General features: G+C 44.3%; 1 protein-coding gene across 2 annotated transcripts; it reads right to left on the bottom strand.

The window, feature by feature from the left end:
* Positions 1–13760: 13760 nt before the first annotated feature.
* Positions 13761–18520, bottom strand: vma21 (vacuolar ATPase assembly factor VMA21). Of its 2 annotated transcripts, XR_001965749.2 has the most exons (4): positions 18321–18520; positions 17062–17171; positions 14711–16782; positions 13761–14320 (listed from the first exon to the last, which is right to left on the bottom strand). XR_001965749.2 is itself a non-coding variant. In XM_018743775.2 (3 exons), exons 1-3 carry the CDS (start codon positions 18380–18382, stop codon positions 16640–16642), a joined length of 315 nt encoding a protein of 104 aa, XP_018599291.1. In that variant the 5' UTR covers positions 18383–18520; the 3' UTR covers positions 13761–16639. The 2 variants fall into 2 exon arrangements, 1 of the variants encoding a protein (XP_018599291.1); XM_018743775.2 differs by having other exon boundaries at positions 13761–16782.
* Positions 18521–21693: the final 3173 nt, after the last annotated feature.

Genomic DNA, 21693 nt, shown 5'->3' with positions numbered 1-21693 from the left:
GTGTTCACTTCCTTTCCCAACATCATGGAGGTGTCATCCTTCTTGAACGTCTTTTGCCATCCGGCCCATATTGGCTCTGAATGATACACACTATTTTCACTGCACTGTTAACTTTAAAATACCTGAATAAGATTTTTTTTAAATATATACATATATATATATATATATATATATATATATATACAATTTTTCTTTTTTTTTGACAGAACCAGGTTTACATTGTCATGATTTAATGTGATTTAAACCTAAGTTCATCTCAGTGTAGTTTCGGAAAATAACATACAGTGAGCTAAAATAAAAAAGCAACATAAACCTGTCTGCAAGCCTAATCTAGTCAACTGTAGAATGATGAGGAGGGTACCATAAAAATTTTAAGAATGAAAACTTTCCTTTACCACCGTATGGGACAAGAAACATATGCCATTATATATTAATTTGTAGCCATCTACTATATCATAACTAATATTATACATCCATCCATCCATCTTCCTCCGCTTATCCGGGACCGGGTCGTGGGGGCAGTAGTCCAAGCAGAGCCCCCCAGACTTCCCTCTCCCTGCACACCTCCTCCAGCTCCTCTGGGGGAACCCCAAGGCGTTCCCAGGCCAGCTGGGAGACATAGTCTCTCCAACGTGTCCTGGGTCTGCCCCGAGGCCTCCTCCCAGTGGGACGTGCCCGGAACACCTCCCCAGGGAGGCATCCAGGAGGCATCCGGAACAGATGCCCGAGCCACCTCAACTGGCTCCTCTCGATGCGGAGGAGCAGCGGCTCTACTCCGAGCTCCTCCCGGGTGACTGAGCTCCTCACCCTATCCCTAAGGGTGCGCCCAGCCACTCTGCTGAGGAAACTCATTTCTGCCGCTTGTATCTGCAATCTCATTCTTTCGGTCATGATCCAGAGTTCATGACCATAGGTAAGGGTAGGAACGTAGATTGACTGGTAAATTGAGAGCTTCGCCTTACGACTCAGCTCCTTCTTCACCACAACAGACCAGTACAATGACCGCATTACTGCAGACACCGCACCGATCCATCTGTCAACTTGCCGCTCCATTTTTCCCCTCACTCGTGAACAAGACCCCGAGATACTTAAACTCCTCCACTTGAGGGAGCAACTCCCCCCTAACCCGGAGGGGGCAATCCACCTTTTTTCGACTGAGAACCATGGCCTCGGATTTGGAGGTGCTGATTCTCATCCCCGGCGCTTGACACTCGGCTGCAAACCGCTCCAGTGCACGCTGCAAGTCTTGATTCGATGAAGCCAACAGGACCACATCATCCGCAAAAAGCAGAGGCGAGATCCTCCAGCCACCAAAACAGACACCCTCCATTCCCTGGCTGCGCCTAGAAATTCTGTCCATGAAGGTAATGAACAGAATCGGTGACAAAGGGCAGCCCTGGCGGAGTCCAACATGCACCAGGAACAGGTCTGACTTACTGCCGGCAATACGAACTAAGCTCCTACTCCGGTCATACAGGGAACGAACAGCCCGTAGCAGCGAGCCCCGATCCCAATAATCCCGCAGTACCCCCGACAGGATGCCACGAGGAACACAGTCGAATGCCTTCTCCAGGTCCACAAAACACATATGGACTGGTTGGGCAAACTCCCTTAAACCCTCCAACACCCTAGTGAGGGTATAGAGCTGGTCCAGTGTTCCATGGCCAGGGCGAAAACCGCATTGCTCCTCCTGAATCTGAGGTTCGACTATCGGTCGGATTCTCCTTTCCAGTACCCTGGCATAGACTTTCCCAGGGAGGCTAAGGAGTGTGATCCCCCTATAGTTGGAACACAATCTCCGGTCCCCCTTCTTAAAAAGAGGGACCACCACCCCGGTCTGCCAGTCCAGAGGCACCGTTCCCGAGCTCCATGCAATGCTGCAGAGATGTGTCAGCCAAGACAGCCCCACAACATCCAGAGACTTGAGAAACTCGAGGCGGATCTCATCCACCCCTGGAGCCTTGCCACCGAGGAGTTTTTTGACTACCTCGGCAACTTCAGCCAGGGTAATGGACGAGTCCCTCTCCAAGTCCCCAGCCTCAGCTTCCTCTATGGAAGGTGTGTTGGAGGGATTGAGGAGATCCTCAAAGCACTCTTTCCACCGCCCGAGGACATCCTCAGCTGAGGTCAGCAACGCACCGCTTCCACTGTAAACAGTGTTTGTGGAACACCGCTTCACCCCTCTGAGTTGCTAGACGGTTTGCCAGAATCTCTTTGAGGCCGACCGAAAGTCTTCTTCCATGATCTCACCGAACTCCTCCCAAGCCCGAGTTTTTGCCGCGGCGACTGCCAGAGCCGCGCTCCGTTTGGCCCGTCGGTACCTGTCAGCTGCTTCAGAAGGCCCATGAGCCAGCCAGGCCCGATAGAACTCCTTCTTCAGCTTGACGGCATCCCTTACTTCCGGTGTCCACCACCGTGTTCGGGGATTGCCGCTGCGACAGGCGCCAGAGATCTTATGGCCGCGGCTCCGAACCGCCGCCCCGACAATGGAGGTGTGGAACATAGTCCATTCCGATTCAATGTCCCCCGCCTTCCTTGGGACCTGGTTGAAGCTCTGTCGGAGGTGGGAGTTGAAGACCTCTCTGACAGGGGCCTCTGCCAAACGTTCCCAACAGACCCTCACTATACGTTTGGGCCTGCCAGGTCTGTCTAGCTTTTTCCCCCGCCATCGAATCCAACTCACCACCAGGTGGTGATCAGTTGACAGCTCAGCCCCTCTCTTCACCCGAGTGTCCAAGACATATGGCCGAAGGTCAGAAGAAACGACTACAAAGTCGATCATCGACCTCCGACCTAGGGTGTCCTGGTGCCAAGTGCACTGATGGACACCCTTATGCATGAACATGGTGTTCGTTATGGATAAACCGTGGCTAGCACAGAAATCCAACAGCAACTCACCACTCGGGTTCAGATCAGGAAGGCCGTTGCTTCCAGTCACGCCCCTCCAGGTGTAACTCTCACTGCCCACGTGGGCGTTCAAGTACCCCAGTAGAACGACAGAGTCCCCAGTGGGAGCGCTTTCCAGCATGCCCTCCAGGGACTCCAAAAAGGCCAGGTACTCTACACTGCCGCTAGACGCATAAGCACAAACGACAGTGAGAGACCGTTCCCTGACCCGAAGGCTCAGGGGAATGACCCTCTCATTCACCGGGGTAGACTCCAACACATGGCTTCTAAACTGGGGGGCTATTAATAAGCCCACACCCACCCGCCGCCTTTCACCCTGGGCAACTCCAGAATAGTGGCGAGTCCACCCTTGGTCGAGAAGAGTGGTTCCAGAACCCAAGCTGTGAGTGGAAGTGAGCCCGACTATATCTAGACGGTATCTCTCAACCTCCCGCACCAGCTCAGGCTCTTTTCCCCGCCAGTGAGGTGACATTCCAAGTCCCAAAAACCAGAGTTGGCGCCCGAGGTTTGGGTCGGCCAGGCACTCAGCCCCAACCACCGCCCAAATTACAATGCACCGGCCCCTTACAGTCTTTCCGGCAGGTGGTGAGCCCACCGAAGAGCGGCTCCACGTCATGGCTTCGGGCTAAGCCCGGCCAGGCCCCGTGGGCATAGACCTGGCCACCAGGCACTCGCATGCGAGTGGGGGGGCCCAGGCCTGGCTCCAGGGTGGGGCCCCGGTGACCCCATACTGGGCGAGGTAAACGAAAGCCTTGGTTTTAGTTTCTTCATAAGGGGCTTTTGAACCGCGCTTTGTCTTGTCTGTCATCCAGGACCTGTTTGCCATAGGAGACCCTACCAGGAGCATATAGCCCCAGGCAACATAGCTCCTGGAGTCATTCAGGCACTCAAACCCCTCCACCACGGTAAGGTGGCGGTTCACGGAGGGGACTACGCGAAGTTAATTGATGAAAATCACAAGAACCCTCGCTTCCTGTTTAATACCATCGCTTACTTAACTGGTAAACACAAAGATAAACAATGTATTTCTGCTACTATTATTAAGGGTGAATTTATGTCGTTTTTCAATAATATATTAGTGAATATCTGCAAATCCATAGTGCCTTCTCGTTCAGTTTTAGCAAACATAAGCGCTTCTGACGATGATTTTAGTTGTCCGCACTATCTCAGTAACTTCGACGTAACTGTATAAGAAATTACCGTGCTAATTCGCTCTATGAAAAGTACTACCTGTCCTTTAGACCCAATCCTCACTAAATTACTCAAATCTGCAGTTTCCGTGCTTGCAGAACCTATTGTTAATATTATTAATACGTTGCTACTAAATGGCTGTGTTCCAAAAGCCCTTAAAGTCGCTGTTATTTGACCCCTGCTAAAGAAATCGGATCTGGACTGTAATAACCCATGTAATTATAGACCGATCTCCAATTTACCGTTTTTATCCAAAATTCGAGAAAAAATCGTAGCGTCCCAAATTGTAAAATATCTTAATCACCATAATATATTTGAAAAATTTCAGTCTGGTTTCCGCACTGGTCACAGGACTGAAACGGCACTTACACGTGTTGTTAATGATATTCTCATTTCTTCTGATGCTGGTCAGATCTCTGTTCTTATGTTACTTGACTTGAGTGCTGCGTTTGATATTGTTGACCATAGAATCTTACTGAGTAGACTTGGAAACCTGGCTGGACTAAGAGGTACCGTTCTGAAGTGGTTTGAATCGTATTTAGCAAACCGTGAACAATTTGTATTGAAATCCGATGACGGCACCCCGTCCATCTCTACTACGGTTCAGTATGGTGTGCCGCAGGGCTCCATGTTGGGTCCATTACTGTTCTCATTTTATATGTTACCGCTGGGTGATATTATTCGCAAGCACAATGTTAATTTCCATTCGTATGCTGATGACACACAGCTTTATGTATGGTTCAAGCCTGATGATCCATCACATGTGGTGTTGTTAGCTAATTGTTTTACCAGTATAAAATTATGGATGAGTAATAATTTTTTATCTCTAAATGCCAGTAAAACAGAGGTACTTGTGGTGGGTGGTGATGCTAAAACTCTCGACACAATCACGTCAATCTTTACAACAAATGGTATTACCTTCACGCGTACCGATTGTGTCAAGGATTTGGGTGTCCTGCTGGATGGAAAGCTGTCATTTGTATCGCATGTAAATGCTTTGACTAAGTCATGCTTCCTTCAATTAAGAAGCATAGTTAAAATGCGGCGATTCCTTTGTAGGCGGGATTCTGAGAAACTAGTTCATGCTTTTGTTTCCAGCAGGCTGGATTACTGTAATGCTTTATTGTCGGGTTGTCCGTACCAGACTGTATCCAGGCTACAGTTGGTACAAAATGCTGCTGCGAGAATTGTTACTAGAACTAGGAAGTACGACCATATAACACCGGTACTTAAATCCTTGCATTGGCTCCCGGTCTCTTATAGAGTTGATTATAAAATCCTACTTTTGACCTATAAGGCAATACATGGCATTGCTCTGGCTTACCTTCGTGAGAACATTAATCTTTATATCCCAGGACGATATCTCTGTTCATTAGATGCAGATTACCTTAAAGTACCTGTGATCAATGAGACCTCAGTAGGAGGTCCCGCTTTTAGTTATAGAGCACCTAAACTGTGGAATAGTCTACCAATTACTGTCAGAAATGCCCCGTCTGTTTCTGTTTTCAAATCCCGACTTAAGATTTACATGTTCACTCAGGCATTCCACCTCGTAATGTAATTCCACCTGCCTTGGTTATTTATTTTATCACCTTTACAAAAATGCATTTTAAATTTACTTAAGTAACAAATGACTAATTCTGTCCTATCTTCTCTTTGAGCACTACCTCGCTACATAAGACCTGAGAAGGCTGGCCAGTGGTGACAGACGAATCCCATGCTGACAGAGGATGATGTCCATCTGCCGTGACGATTGAGATGTTCCATGCCGAGTCGGGGATCCAAGATGCCATTCACTAACATTATAATTACTTGTTAAACCCACCCACCCACATTTTCTGAGCTGCTTGTCCTATACAGGGTCGCGGGGAACCAGAGCCTACCCGGCAATACAAGGCGTAAGGTCAGAGGGGGAGGGGACACAGCCAGGACGGGACTCCAGTCCGTCGCAAGGCACCCCAAGCAGGACTCGAACCCCAGACCCATTAGAGAGCAGGACCCAGTCCAACCCACTGCACCACTGCACCCACCACTTGTTAAACACTGGCTTACAAATTGTTATGTTCTAGAATGCCCAGGAGGGGTGGGCTACCACTGGCCCGTGGACCCCCAGAGGTGTTTTTATCTCTCAACTTTCAGTTGGGAGTTTTTGTTCCTTTCCCCGGTGGCCAGTAGGTATACTTATAGCTCTATAATAAGTTCTTCATTATGGTAGCCATTAGTTGACCGCCTTCTTTGTTTGTATCTGTTTTTCTTGCCTTATGTCTGTGTTAAAGCGCTCTGTGTCACTGCGTGAAAAGAGCGCTCTATAAAAAATAAAATAAGAATAATAATAATAATCTTTCACATATGCTGTCAAACATTCACATTATTAACATATTGTCCTTTTTTGGACAAGAGAAATTCAGAGATTAAAGTTAAAAAACCCATAGAGACAGTAAGAAATCCCATTTACAACAGAGCTAAACATGTACATATTTTTTACCAGTTGACTGCAATCGTGGGATAAATAACATGCCTTGCAAGTACTCAAAGTATTCAGTTCCTGGACCAATTTTCTCATTTTACTGAATTTCAAATAGTCCATTGATATTTTGTCTGTGATATTTAATTTCAAAAACTCATAATTGAGGGAATATTCCTTTTATGTTAGAACATAATTTTAGGGAAAAAAAACTGAAACATTGTTTCAAGACCTAAACATTCATAGTTTTTAGAGCCACTTCTTCCCATAATAACAGCTTTAAATCTTTTGGGGGTAAGTATGTACCAGCTCTTGACATGTTTCAGGAATTCAGTTCAATTAAATTTATTTTTAAAGAGTATTCTCCCACAGGCCCCTGTTCAATATGGGTGTTGGACTCCGCCAAGGTTGTGCCTTGTCTCCACTCCTGTATGTGGTTTTCATGGACAGGATATCAAGGCGCAGTCGAGGCCAGGAGGGCATTCTGTGTGGGAGTCGAAAGGTGACATCTCTGATTTTTGCAGATAATGTTGTCCTTTTGGCAACGTCACATGGTTGCCTCCAACACGCATTGGAATGGTTTGCAGCCAAGTGTGAAGCGGCTGGGTTGAGGATCAGCACCTCAAAATCTGAGGCCATGGTTCTCTCACGGAAAAGGATGGTATGCCCCCTCCAGGTAAGGGGAGAGAATTTGCCCCAGGTGGAGGAGTTCAAATATCTTGGGGTCTTTTTCACGAGTGAGGGAAGAAGGGAGAGTGAGATTGGCCACAGACTGGGAGCAGCGGCAGCAGTAATGCGGTCACTGTACCGGACTGTAGTGGTGAAGGGGGAGCTGAGCCATAAGGTGAAGCTCTCCAGTTACTGGTGGATCTACGTCCCTACCCTCCCCTATGGTCATGAACTTTGGGTAATAACCGAAAGAATAAGATTGAGAATACAAGCGGCCGAAATTAGTTTTTTCCGCAGGGTATTCGGACATCCGGGAGGAACTCAGAGTAGAGCCGCTACTCCTCCATATTGAGAGGAGCCAGTTGAGGTGATTCGGGCATCTGATAAGGATGCCCCCGGGCGCCTCCCTTTGGAGGTATACCGGGCACGACCAACTGAGACGAGGCCCCAGGGTCGGCCCAGGACCCACTGAAGGGATTATATCTCACAGTTGACCTGGGAATGGCTGGGGACCCCCCAGGCTGAGCTGGAGGAAGTTGCAGGGGACAGTGGCAGCTGGGCCTCTCCCTGCTGCCACCGCGACCCTATTAGGACAAGCGGGATGGAAGATGAATTCTCATACAGTGATACAGAGCACTGAACAAAGAATTTAAAAAAAAAACACAGAAATAAAAAGATAGAAGCTTAGCTATAAGATAAGATATGATACTTTATTGTCACTATATGCAATACAATGAAATTCTGTGTGGCAACCCGCAGAAGAGCAGCAGCAGAAAGAACACTTGAGACAAACAAAGAAGTAAATAAATAAAAAAATAGTTCTTAGCATCTATTGTCGGTGGATGTGGGGGAGTAATGGATGTGGCGTTGGGCAGGGAGGGTGTGATGCATGCCACAGCTCTGGGAAAGAAGCTCTTCCTCAGTCTGTTGGTGCAAGATTTTATTGTCCTGAACTGTTAAAGATTAAATTACTAACAGAGCTATACCAGCTGGTAAAAGTATGCAAACTGGCAATGGAAGAAAAGGAGTCAAAAAACTCCCAACCAAAAGACAAAGGGGAAAATGAACCTCTGGGGGTCCACTGGGGGCTGCTCGACTCTCTAGGGCATTCTGGATAGAAAAAGAGTGCCGGTAGTAATAGCTATCATAAGAAAGACTATACAGCTCTTTATGACATTTCTGTAGTCAACAGTGCTGAGAAATTGCTAATATCAAATTGCCCAGGTTCAGGACAAGTATACAGGCAGTCTCCAGATTACAAACGAGTTCTGTTCCTAAGTCTGTCTTTAAGTCAGATTTGTACGTAAGTCGGAACAGTTACGTATGGTTGGTATCTAAAATCAGTTTGTAAAATGTTTGTCTTAGTATACAGTATATCGTGTACCTTTCTATGCATAAAAGAAACATTAAAGAAATACTTTGGATACACTAAAACATCTGTAAAATAATAATAATACAATGTAATAGTAATAAATGTAACTACAATATTTATAATAGAGAGAGAGAGACATGGAAAGGGATAATAATAAATACTACTACTACTAATAATACTATAGTAGTAATACACACACACACACATTTTCAGAACCGCTTGTCCCTTACGGGGTCACGGGGAACCGGAGCCTACCCGGCAACACAGGGCGCAAGGCCGGAGGGGGAGGGGACACACCCAGGACGGGACGCCAGTCCGTCGCAAGGCACCCCAAGTGGGACTCGAACCCCAGACCCACCGGACAGCAGGACTGCGGTCCATATAGTAGTAATACTACTACAATAATACTACTTCATGATGAACAGAGGACACGGAGGAGGCTGTACCCAAGTGCAGGTTCATTTCTTGAACTAGACCTGTTCTCGTGGTTATGACTGGCGAATGGTCGGTGGATCGGCAAATTGAACAGAGGTAAGGATGCAAATCGTGGTCGAGGGACAAGGCAGGCGGTCGTTATCAAAGAAACGTGGAACTGGACTGGGGAACGATGAGGGACAGGATTTGGAAGAGCACAGCGAGTTAGGTTTGAGAGCACAGAGGGGACGGCTATGTTGAGTGAGATTCCACAACTTGGAAGAAGTGTTTTATAGCCAAGTGCACTCTCAGAAAGAGACAGAGAGCAAGAGAGTGAGTGTATGTGTATGTGTGTGCACTCGTGCGTGCGCAAAAAATTAAAGAAACTTTAATGTTCGCTTTTTCAGTGTTCGTTGGCGTTTCACCTTTTGCTTTATTTCCACTTTAGTTTAAATCGTGATTGTTTTCCTTTTCTTTGATGCATCACCATCACTTACATCACATTTATGCTTTGGTGCCATGGTTAGGAGGATAGAAACAAAAAAATTAAAGCCAAATACAGTAACACACGAGACACTGTTAACAGCAAGATGGTCCCACCATGGCACATCACCATGCCACCCTCTTGTCAACATGAAGTGCTAGTATCACGGCTGGTTTCTTCAAGTCTCGTCACAGAGGAACATCGCTCAGCAAAAAAAGAAAGGGTTACTAACTGATGACATAATGGGATGAGAGAGTTTTAAACTAAAACACAACACATAGACATACAGTGGGGATGTGGCAAGCCGGAGCCTTACCCAGCAACACAGGCCGCAAGGCTGAAGGGGGGACACACTCAGGCCGGGACACCAGTCCTTTGCAAGGCACACCAAGCAGGGCTTGAACCCCAGACCCCCCCACTGGCTGAACCTGCTGCGCTACCATGCCCCCCCACACTGAACTCTATGTAGCTTTATCAGCTCACACACCTTATTCACCAAGGTGACTTATATTGTTAGACAGACTACTTACAATGGGTCAGTCATCCATACACCAGTGGAACACAATCTCTCTGTCACTCACACACTATGCACTATGGGTGGACCTGAACAACATGTCTTTGGACTTGCGGAGGAAATCAGGGCACCCAGCAGAAACTCACACAAACACGGGGGGAACATGCAAACTCCACACAGACTGAGCAGGGAGTGAACCCATGTCCTCTCGCATCACTGAGGTGCTGGAAAAATCTGTACCAGCTGATGCTCATGAGCAAAGTCTGCCTGGAGAGGGTTAAAAGCTGATAAAGAAGGGGTGTTCCTGACAACATCTGGCTTCACTTGGCAGTTGCTGTGAACAGGTATCTCACACGAATGATCTGGCCCATCCTTCTAGGCAGATTTGTTCAACATTGTTTAGATTGGATGGATGCTAATGGATCACAATCTCCAAAGAGTACTGTACTGAGATCAGAAATTTGACTGGGCCACTGTAGATCAATCACATTATAGTCCATAAATTAATCCAATGTTGCTTTCACTTTGTGCTTGAGATCATTGGCCAGGTGAAAGGTATGCTTTCTTCCAAGCTTCAGGTTTTTATCAGACTGAAGCAGCTTCTCTTGCAGTATTTCCTTGTATTTTGAAGACACATTCTTTGTATACTCAGATAAATTTACAGTGTGTGTGTGTGTATTTATCCATTTAGCAGACACTTTTGTCCAAAGGGACTTCCATTGAACACTATGTAGAAACATCAGCCCACACCTTATTCATCCAAGGTGACTTACAATCCCAGATATACTTAGAGGTCCCTGAAAAGCAGCCCCATATTATGATGCTGTCACCACCATATTTCACTGTAGTGTTGGTGTTTTCTTGCATATGGGAGGGAGTGTGACACAAAAAAAGGCTGATAAAAACCAAACTAAAGCATGCCTGGAATTTTTCTGGAAACATGAGGGTGATCCAGCAGTGATGTGAAAATGATTTGTGGATAAACAATACCAGGCTTTGTTAACCAAAATTTAAGCACTGTGTGTGGCACAAACCTAGCACAAATTAATATTCTACTGTGCAAGTGTCACGCCCATGACCACACCCCAAACACAAGCACCTGGCCATAATCAGCAGGGCAGAGTAACAAGGCTCCGAGCTTGCGGAATCCTATCTGAGACGAGTGCCTCACATGCGCTCTTGAACTTTACCTTTACCTTGCCTGACCTTTGCCTGGCATACCCCTTCCTTACTCCCTTGTCCACCTCCTCGTCCCCAAGTCCTGCTTTCCTTGGTTTTGACCTTTGCCTCACTCCATCAACCATGAACTCAGATCATCCCTTGGAACAACGTCAATTCTGGATCCCTGCTTGTCCCCAACTCTGAGTATTGCCTGACCCCTTGAGCTTCAACATAAAAGATCCCACACTTGGTCCCCACCTATTGTGTCCGGCCCCTGTGTGTGACAGCAAGTTTCAATCAAGAGCTGCTGAGGTGGTGCACAATAACACATGATGATGGTGTTAGCATGTCTGCCTATAAAGTTTTTCCTCATATTTGTGGAACCTCCAGGTTAAAAAATTTTGGAGGGTAAAGGTTTGACCCACAACAAATAAAATAGAAACAAATTCACTGGCTCAAAACATCTTTTGGTCATTTTCTCATGTGCCCTCTGCCCATGTTTACATTTACCACTACACCTAGACTTCTACACAGGTCAACATTAAGCTGCAGAGTACTAAATGAGGCAAGCTAGCTACTAAAAACTCACATGAAACTTCACTGATTTAAACCAATTAAAAAAAAAACAAAACAATGATTCACTTGGTTTTCATGAATTTCTTAACAGGGTGGATATGGCATCACTGGATTTGCTATACTGGTGTTAGATGTGACATGTAAAAATGCAGATCAACGGGTAGAAAGTAAGACCAGCTGCAGACCTGCACCTCAACATGGCAGGTGCACATTGACATGGCACTGTGGACTAATCCCTTACAGGTGCTAATCCAACTGGGCTGTAAGGGATTCAGTCAAGGTCACTGTTTTTGAGGTTAAAGATCAGGATCTCAGTCTCCATGGGCTGTTTGCTCTCAGTGGAGCCTATGCAGCAGCATCCCAGAAAAAGAAGAGCAGGGTTGATACATTTACGTGTAAGTTGAAAAGCCATTTCTGAAACTGAAAAGAAATGAAAGCTGAAGTTAAAGCCCAGATGTTTAGCATTTTATGCATACACAGAAATGTTCCAAGTAGAATTACCAATTTTGATGATGCGCAGGAGCTACAGCACTTACTATCTCAAATGCCTACAAAACTCGGTGGCCTTTCTTTCCATAAAACTTGGTTGCTGCATGAAACATGCTTGGTATTGTTGTAAATATATATAATTAAAATGATTCTACACATTTAGATATTTGCATACTTTGCAAGAAAATGTATTTCAATGGGGGGATGTGGTGGTGCAGCAGGTTTGGCTGGGGCCTGCTGTGTGATGAGTTCAAGTCCTGATGGGGTGCTTTGCGGTGGACTGGCATCCTGTCCAGGGTGTGCCCCCCAAGCCCTGTGCTCCTCACTGCCAAGCTTGGCTCTGGCCTGCTGCAACCCTGCTTGGGACAAGCAGTTGTAGATGTTGTGTGTGTGTGTATGTATTTCAGTCCAATGGTCAGCACTTGCATCTGTGAATATGTACATGGCCAAAGTGTTCAGTTTTTTCTACTTGAAAAATTAAGATTGGGTCCAAAGACAGCAGTTCTAACCACTATGCTACTAGCTGTACCTCTGTGTTGCTGTCACTCGGTGCTGTTCATAAAACTAAAATTGACTAAAAAAAAATAATATATTTAACGAACATCTTTTTAAAAAGCTTGCCTTGTTTCACAGAAAAACATGTTACTTTTATAGATGTTCTAAACCCTGTTAGTTTAATACAGCAATAAGAGATTGTCAGCGAACTTGAGTAATACGTTGCTTGGAGCTTTGTGCTCCTCATGGTGTCACTGTGGAGGTATGGACGACGGATGGAGGCAGCAGTGGAGAATTGAAGTAGTTGGACCAAAAAAGGCTTATTTTTCTTTACTAAAAGGTATTCTTCAAAACACATTAACCCCAGCCAAGTACAAAACAAACATTAAGTTACAAAGAACATGAGGCCTATGAGCCATGGGCTTAACCCCTTGCATCAACAGCAATGCATAGCTCTCGTGTTTACTGCATAAGCGTCTGTCTGCGTAAGTTTGCATCAATTGGCAACCGCTCCTAGTCACCTAATACAAACTTATATAGCAGTAACGCCACCCTTCTAGTTATACCATAACAGCCTCAACTATTCCAAAATACATCTCCCCAAAAATTACATCCAACATAAATACTAAAACATACAAATACAAAACATTTTCCACTATAAATATCCGTATGTTACAACTTATAAAAACATTTATCACATACACAATAAAACACCCCTATCTAGTTGGTTGTTCCCAAGGACTCCCACCTAGAAATACCCCAAATGGTTCACTCCATCTGGTTTACAATACAAGGTACCAAACACCACAGAATGCCAGATAGCTGTATAGTAAGCAAAAAGTTTACAGAAATGATTTTTAAAAACAATAAATACATTTACTTTTCACAACCAATTACATGTACTTGTCATACTTTGATAAAAGAAATGTTATTAGTTAATGACAAACAGACAGATACCGGTAGGCCTTTCCCGGCACCCAATCTAGTTCAAACAGAAAGTGTTAAATGGAATACTGGACCAGAACAAGCAATATAGCAGTACAAAGTTAAATGCATGTGAACAGGCAACAACAGCAACAAGGTTCAGCACTTCATTGATGGTATTTTGCCAGCATCTTATTGATTCCTTGCTACCAACTTGCCTGTCACAGCTCAGTCTGTGACAGTCATACCTAGCAAATCAGTTGAAGAGGTGGAGTCAAGACGAGAAGCAATATAATTAATGGGCTGCCGTGAAAGCTCAAAATAATACGAGTATATCTTGTGGCTTAGGGTTACTCGGACACACCCCTCGGGCTGCTGTTTCCTGGAAAGGGCATTGGTGGCTAAATGACACGTAAATGAGTGGAACCCAAAAAGGTTAGTGAGCCACCTTGTGGATCATGGGTGGGAGTTCAAGGAACACCTGGCAAAGGCCCTAGTTCACAGCAAGTTGAAGACTTTTCTCCTCTGAATACTACTGCCAATATTTTTGGTGCCCCAAGACCTGACAAGGTGTTACACCCCATGTAAGACAATTTCAGCAAGTTGGTGTGCAGGCTCACTCTGGTGTACATTTTTGGCATTGGGGTTGGGCCTGGACAGCTGGAACAGAAAAACAGAAATGGCAAGTGACTGATCATACGTGTTAGAAGCAGCAAAACTGACTAACAAACAGAAGGCATGACAGATGCTTTGTGCATACCCCTTGGATGCTTTGACTTTGCAGTTTTACTAATACAGCATAATTTAATTCATTTTTATAGAGCACTCTTCTCACGCAGTGACAAAGAATGTTTGAACAAAAGCCTAAGGCAAAGAAACAAATATATCAGGCAAAGAACATCTATAGATCATAAGAATCTAAAGAATCCGTGGAAGACTGAAAAAATGTCAAGTGCAAAGACCTGTAATATGCTTCTGCCCTCTTGAGTCAAACTAATGCATTGCTCAATGCAATTCTTTTCTACCACCATCTATGGAAGACATACATACCTCAATACTCTTCCTTCGGACAAGTGCAGTTCCGTAGGATCTATTTGTAAGTAGAATTCCCGTGACGAGAATGGATTTCATTGGCAAAAAAAAAAAAAAAATTATTTCTAGCTAGACATGAGGCTGACAAGACACTGATGTTAGAATTTGTTTCAAGAGAATACCCATTGAAAATTATTTGTATAGTGGAAGCATGCCCAAGACCAATGTATTAGCAAATAAAACATTAGATTCTATTCAAGAAAAAAATATGCAAGATCTGTGTAACTTACATATGTTATATTACTTCATTACTCATGTAAATTACAGCAACAACCTGCAGGGCTCAAATTCATGTTTTTGCTCTAACTGTATATTTCAGCTTGTCTAAAATTAAACACTACCAGACAACACACTTGTTCTTTCTACCAATTGTTTTGGTTACAAGTTCACTGTACTATATATGAAGTCTTTTAGTATAAAGTTGTAAAAATGTTGGTGTCTGATTAATATTTTTTTCATTATCCATAACAGCTGGACCCATCCTAGAAAATTTCCTTTCAGTATCAAAGAGCTTAACCATCTCTAGTAAAAGGAACATTGTGAAAGATATGAAAAATTTTCCACCACTATGCTTGAGGATAGAAGAGTATTCTGGGTAGGAGAAGGAAAATGCAGAAGTGTGAAGCACAGAACCATGAGTCAGCGATGCAGAATCAAGCTGCAACCTCACTTCTCTTTTCTCAGTAGAAAGTCACGTGAGCACAAGCAGAAGCATGATTCAGTTTCAATTTCAACCGTTCTATTGAAAAACTACCATTAATTTATTCATCACATTTGCTAATAATTTGATCATCATTTTAAGGGAATTAAATTGAATAAAAATCTTCTATTAGCTTGGACAGATACCGGCAAGGCAGTTTAAGAGGACTCCATTACAAAAACTACCAAAATCATTGACTTCATTAATGTACATTACAATGTAACAAATATTACTGCTCATATGCAACATTACTGTACCGCAACAGTTAGAGATTTATACTCAATACAGTGTCTACAAAAACACCTGCCCTTGGACTTTGTTTTGTATTACAACACTGGATCACAGTGGATTTAATTAAGCATTTTTAATATCAATCATCAGACTCAAATGTCAAAGAAAAAAACTCCCCAATTTGATCTAAATATATAATTGACTGCATCACCTCTTTTACCATGACATTTACATTTATTCATTTAGCAGATGCTTTGGAGAAAAGTCACATACATGTCATAGAAATGTACCTGAAACATACCTAAACCTTTCTGATGACCAGTGTCAAAAAAAAAAAAGCCTAATTAAATCCATTTTGTGATACAAGTCCAATGGGGGTGAACACATTTATTCAAGACTTAAATCAGCACACTCTTATTTTGCCATTTAGTAAGTAACCATAAATTGAGACTCAAACATATTAAAAAAAAAAAAACTGTCTCAGTTGATTTAAAATATTTAATTGATCACAAAACAAGATATGTCATGAGACAAATGGAAACTAGTGTAGAAGTATCTGAAACAGGATAGAAAGATGGACACAATAACACACATTTTCAGGACTAGATCTGTGCCACAACTGGACAAGGTCAGTCACTCAGTACCAAAGAACTGAATGGACCCAAGTAGAATCTCCTCAGGACAACAGGAACAACATTTTCTGAAATTTGGATTAAGTTTTACTTATGACAACAATTAACATTATGGATGAAAAATAAATTACAAACACCTTCCTCATCTGTTCCGATCAGAACCAGCACAGCATTAAACCTGAAATGGTCCCTCTGAAATGAGAGGCTTTGCTTTTTAAACTTTTAGCAAACAGTTCATTTAAGGGCTCCACTGCTGAATAGGTCTGGCTTGCCTCCTGGAGCTCTCTAGCAGAGTCTTCTCTCAGCTCATCTGCCAACACGGTGCTAGTCCTGCTTGCCCTCCCGCCACTGGCGTGAGCCCTCGTTCCACGCCACGTACACAAAAAGAGCGAGCACAACGTGCACCGCTACCACAGCCACGATGGCAGCGTAGAAGTAGCTGTCTTTGTTGGACATCCCCATGGAAGCTAGAGAAGAGGCACAAAAGGGCATCAGAGATGAGGAACCAATCCAAATCTGAAAATGGATGTGACACTTTTCTGCCACAATTTACAATAAACTCGAACACATCAAAAGCTAAAAAAAAAAAAATAAAACAGTACTTGTGTATACATGTTATCTTAACACAAGTTTCGTGCTGGTTACAAAAATCTAACCCAATACTGAAAACACACAACACTAAAACTTGATTTCAAAGTTCATGAATTTACCAAGATGATTAACTGCAGACAATGATTATACAGTACCTTCAAAGACAAAGGATTTGGATGCAAAGTACAGCCCTATTGGAAGGGTTACCATGAGTACTGTGAAAAACAGCAAAGTCTTGAGTGCAGACACCAGTGATCCATCATTGCTGAAAGAGAGGAAAAAAACTGGCATCAAGCATAATACATCGATTATTTCACATGTAAATCTATAGCACAGTGCATGCACAGCCAAATTAATAACAATCACTCCCATCCAGAAGCACTGTGTGCTTATTACATTTCCTCCCATAACTCTGGCCAGCAAGTAACTTCATTAAATCAAGAACAATGCTAAAACACACTGCCATAAACTAAGCATATCCAGTAATAATCCATTCCTTTGCTCACACTCTTACTTAAGACAGCAGCACACAACACGCACCCCATGTTTACATTTCAGAGTGGCAGGAGCAATGCAGAGTGGGAGCCTTAAAAAAGAGCACTGATAAAGAAGTAACAATGGACAACAATGCAACCTTCGGGCTGCAAGTCCAGCTCCTTAAACATTACAACACTTTCTACCCAGAAACTAAGAACACATAAAAGCACTCAATCTGACACTCTCCGAAAGAGTCTAAGTGAACTGAAGTGCGAGATGAACTATGTTAGTAAATATATCACCACCCAGGAAGGACAGCAATCTATGCTACTGACACACAAGTGGCGCTATTACTGCATTATGTGATCTGTTGCAGAGGTTCTTGCTCTTTTCTGGGCTACAGACTACTTTAGAAATCCAAAAGGACAACTCGAGGAAAATGTCACTAAAATGTTTACATTTGTTTTTGCATTGTACATTTAGCAGAAAAATTCTCTGCAAAGCTACTTCCAATGAATGAACATTAGTAGTGGTATCAGCTCACACACTTTATTCACCAAAGTTGAAAGTGACCTACTGACCGCTAGACGCACTACTTCACTCATCCATACAGTGGAACAGTCTCTCTCTCCCTGTCACTCACACTACTATGCGTTTCCCGAACTTGGCCGACACTGACTGTTACAGCCCAAAGACACACAGTCAGTGAGTCACACACCAGGCTTTGTTTGTCGGCCACAGAGAGAGCCGCGCAAGCAGCTACGGATAACGTGATGCCCCCCTTGGAAATATGCTCACAGGTAAAAAATATCGCACGAAATGTACTTCACGAAGTGATCACCTTCAAAGAATTGTATCACGGGCACTAGCAGCTTGGAACCATTTCGTTTCCGACACAGCGCTCTCGCAGAACGCGAATCCTGCGCTTCTCTCTTACCCTCGGAAGTCCGCTGCAGGTCCGGCCACGGCGCTCAACCCTGTTTTATCGAAGTTCTCCATCTTGCGCACAACTTCCCACCCCGTTTTACGCAAAAAAGAAAAGAGAAAAAAAAAAAAAAAAAAACCCGACAACTGTACGTGATAAAGACGTCGCTACAATCCAAGCACAGCCCCGAGAAACGGAAGCCGTCCGCAATCCACTTCCTGTTGAGAATGAGGTACCATGGAACGCCTCTTTATGATCGTTGATCAGTTTTGCCCCCTCGTGTCCGGAGGTGGATATTGCAACATGCCAAATCGCGTTCGACAGTTATGCTTATATACATCTCTACTCACATTTACGTTTGGATGTACATTTCTTAATTTAGCAGACGCTTTTCTCCAAAGAGACGCACATTTCACAAAGAAATACATCGAGTGCATTACATCATCAGCAGGAGCCATGATTATCACACGATGTTTGTTTTATCCCTGGCAGGTGCCGTTATAATACGGAGAATCAGAATGCAGTTTAATGTAGAATAAAGACAGCCACACAAGTGATACTGACAAATGTTTTTGTTCATTTTGAGTTGTGTGTCTGTTTGAAAAATTCTATCCAATGTCAACAATCGCTTGTCCTGAGCGGGGTTGTAGCGAGCCGGAGCCTAACCCGGCAGCGCAGGGGTAGGATGCTGGTCCGCCACGGGGCACCCCAAGCAAGTCTCGAACCCCAGACCTGCCACAGGCCAAACCCGCCTCGCCACCATACCCCCCGCTGTTTGAAGAATTGCCTCTACGAAATAAATTAAAATATATGAAAAACATAAATGCTGACAAATTCACAAAACACAGGTTTTGGCTCAGATTTTATTCCAAACTGCTTGTGAAATGTTTTTATCAAAGGCTGAAATGCACTGGATTTGGAGTACAATGAATGTGCGTCTACACTGACTGTGTCTACACAAAAAAAAACAGAAAATCATATATCAGAATCAGGATCAGGATCAGACTCTACCAAAGTTGCCATGTGCGGTGCCATCTTAGTGATCTGTCCCAGGTTGTACTGTGTCCAGCACTGATTCCTTCAAGTTCCTTGGCACTACCATCTGCAAAGACTTAAAGTGGGAGAAGAACACCACTAACATAATCAAGAAAGCCCAGCAGAGGATGTACTTTCTCCGCCAACTAAGGAAGCGCAACCTGCCCAAGGAACTGCTGTGCCAATTCTACAGGGCCACCATTGAATCCATACTGTGTTCATAAGTCACTGTCTGGTTCGGCTCTGCCACCCAATTGAACAAGCGCCAACTTCACAGACTAGTTAAGTCGGCAGAGCGCATCATCAGGACCAACCTGCCCTCCCTCCAGGACCCGTACACGTCCTATGTCAGGAAACGGGCTGTGAAAATCGTAAGGGACCCCTCACACCCCGCTTACAGTCTGTTCAGACTCCTTCCCTCTAGCAGGCAATACAGACTGATCAAAACAAGGACTGCCAGACACCAAAACAGCTTTTTTTTTTCTGGCAGCCACAAAGATTCTAAACACCCTCCCATAACCACAATTTATACTGGACTTTTCACTGTTATTGTACCCTACTTTGTGCAACATCACACTCATGTGCAGTATGTTTCTTTATATCTTTTCTGCAACATCATATCCATGTGCAATATGTTTCTTTATATCTTTTGAGCAATATCATACCCATGTGCAATATGTTCTTTATATCTTGTGAGCAACATCAGACTACATATGTGCAATATGTAGTAGACTCTCTACTGCTGCAGTCATTTCAAGTATTTTCTGCCACTTTGTGCAAAATCATACCCATGTGCAATATGTTCTCTAACCAACTGACAATCACTGCACTATAATGTCACTTTATGTTACAAGCCAATATGTACTGTTTTCTATGCTTGGTCATTTAGTTGTGTTGTGTTTACATGGTACTGGGTTTCTGCCATTTGTTGTGTTCTGTCTGCATTGTACTGTGTTCTTGTCTGCTGCATTGCTAACTTTCATGTGCCATCTGTAATCATGTTTGTATTAGTCTATGTTTTAGTCTAGTATGTGTGTATGTAGCCTGTATGTGTGAATGTGCACTGTAGGCTTGCACTAAACCAGAAAAAAATTCTTTGTATGCTCAGGTATACTTGGCCAATAAAGCTGATTCTGATTCTGATATATGCATTTTTGTTTAGGTTATTTACCTTTATGTACTTGAGGTGCTCATTTGAACAGCTGAGCAATTTTTGCTGTCAAGGTAGTGTAAACACCTTGATCAAGGATTCAAACTCAGTACCCTCAGGGGCTAAAGTGACAGCTTACATTTATATTTACATTTATTCATTTAGCAGACGCTTTTCTGTAAAGCAAGGTACGTCTCATAGAAAATACAATGGGTGCATTACATTAGGAGAAAGAGACACTTGCATATGCATGATTCTGAAGTACAGTTAGCTATTTTCCACCATATGAACCAATGTTCATCACACGAGTAGCTGCATAAAACTTTATCCAAATATCTACAATGTCCAGCTTCAGCCCAAAGCACACCTGATACCTGCTAGGTCATTTGAAGTGCGAAGGTCAGGGAGCCAAAGGAGTCATCAATGGGGAATAAGAGAAGGGATTACAAAGGGGAACCAAAGCAAAGAAGCACAGGGCACTAGGCTCTTGTTGCGGTTCCTCAAAGTAAGGTTCCAGGTTTGACTCCGGTCGAGTTGCCTCCTTTATACTTGCGTGCTCTAATTGTCTGCAGGTGCGGCGGTGGATTGTACGGCTGCAGGCGTGACAGGGACCCCTTCCCGCTATGGGCAGCACTGGCCGCCCTGCGACGGGAGAATGGATGCCCCCAGGGGCAAGGCACTGGCCAGTCCGGGTGATCCCTGTGGAAGGCAGCAATGAGGGCAGGGTCCAGAATGTCAAGGGCAGGAACCAGGAGTCGAGGAGGGCCCTCGCAGTGAATGCGGGACCCCCATCAACCTGGATCAGGGGAACTGGTTGCACCGGCCCAGGCGCCTGCAAAAGGGATGCGCTACAGGGCTTCCAAAGGGAGACGTGAAAAGTAGGATGGACTCGTAATCACGGTAGCAGAAGGAGTTTGTAGATTACCAAAGTGACCTACCAGAAAATCTTAAATGGACCGATGTACCTGGGGCTCAGTTTGTGCAACGTGCGGCACAGCTTGAGGTCCCTAGTGGACAGCCATACCCTCTGCCTGGAGACGAAGGTAAGGTGACGCCAGTGTTAGTCGACTTGGTGTTTTAACCGTTAGGCCTGTGCCTTCAAATGTCTTCAAACAAGCTGCAGTGTCTCCCGCTGTCCCAGTACCATACGTCCACTGCAGGGACCTAACTGGGAGTGGACTGCCCCAGAACAGGGCAGGT

The sequence above is a fragment of the Scleropages formosus genome, chromosome 13, assembly GCF_900964775.1.
Source record: "Scleropages formosus chromosome 13, fSclFor1.1, whole genome shotgun sequence".
NCBI lineage: Eukaryota > Metazoa > Chordata > Actinopteri > Osteoglossiformes > Osteoglossidae > Scleropages > Scleropages formosus.
This window is presented reverse-complemented; position numbering and strand designations above follow the sequence as displayed.

What these genes read in the sequence shown, in the direction of transcription:
- vma21 (XM_018743775.2), bottom strand. Translation starts at nt 18,382, where the DNA reads ATGGAGAACTTCGATAAAACAGGGTTGAGCGCCGTGGCCGGACCTGCA. An exon ending in CCTGCAGCGGACTTCCGAGG is followed by an intron (nt 17,172 to 18,320) that starts GTAAGAGAGAAG and finishes CCTCTCTTTCAG; the next exon opens with CAATGATGGATCACTGGTGT. An exon ending in CAAATCCTTTGTCTTTGAAG is followed by an intron (nt 16,783 to 17,061) that starts GTACTGTATAAT and finishes CCTCTTCTCTAG; the next exon opens with CTTCCATGGGGATGTCCAAC.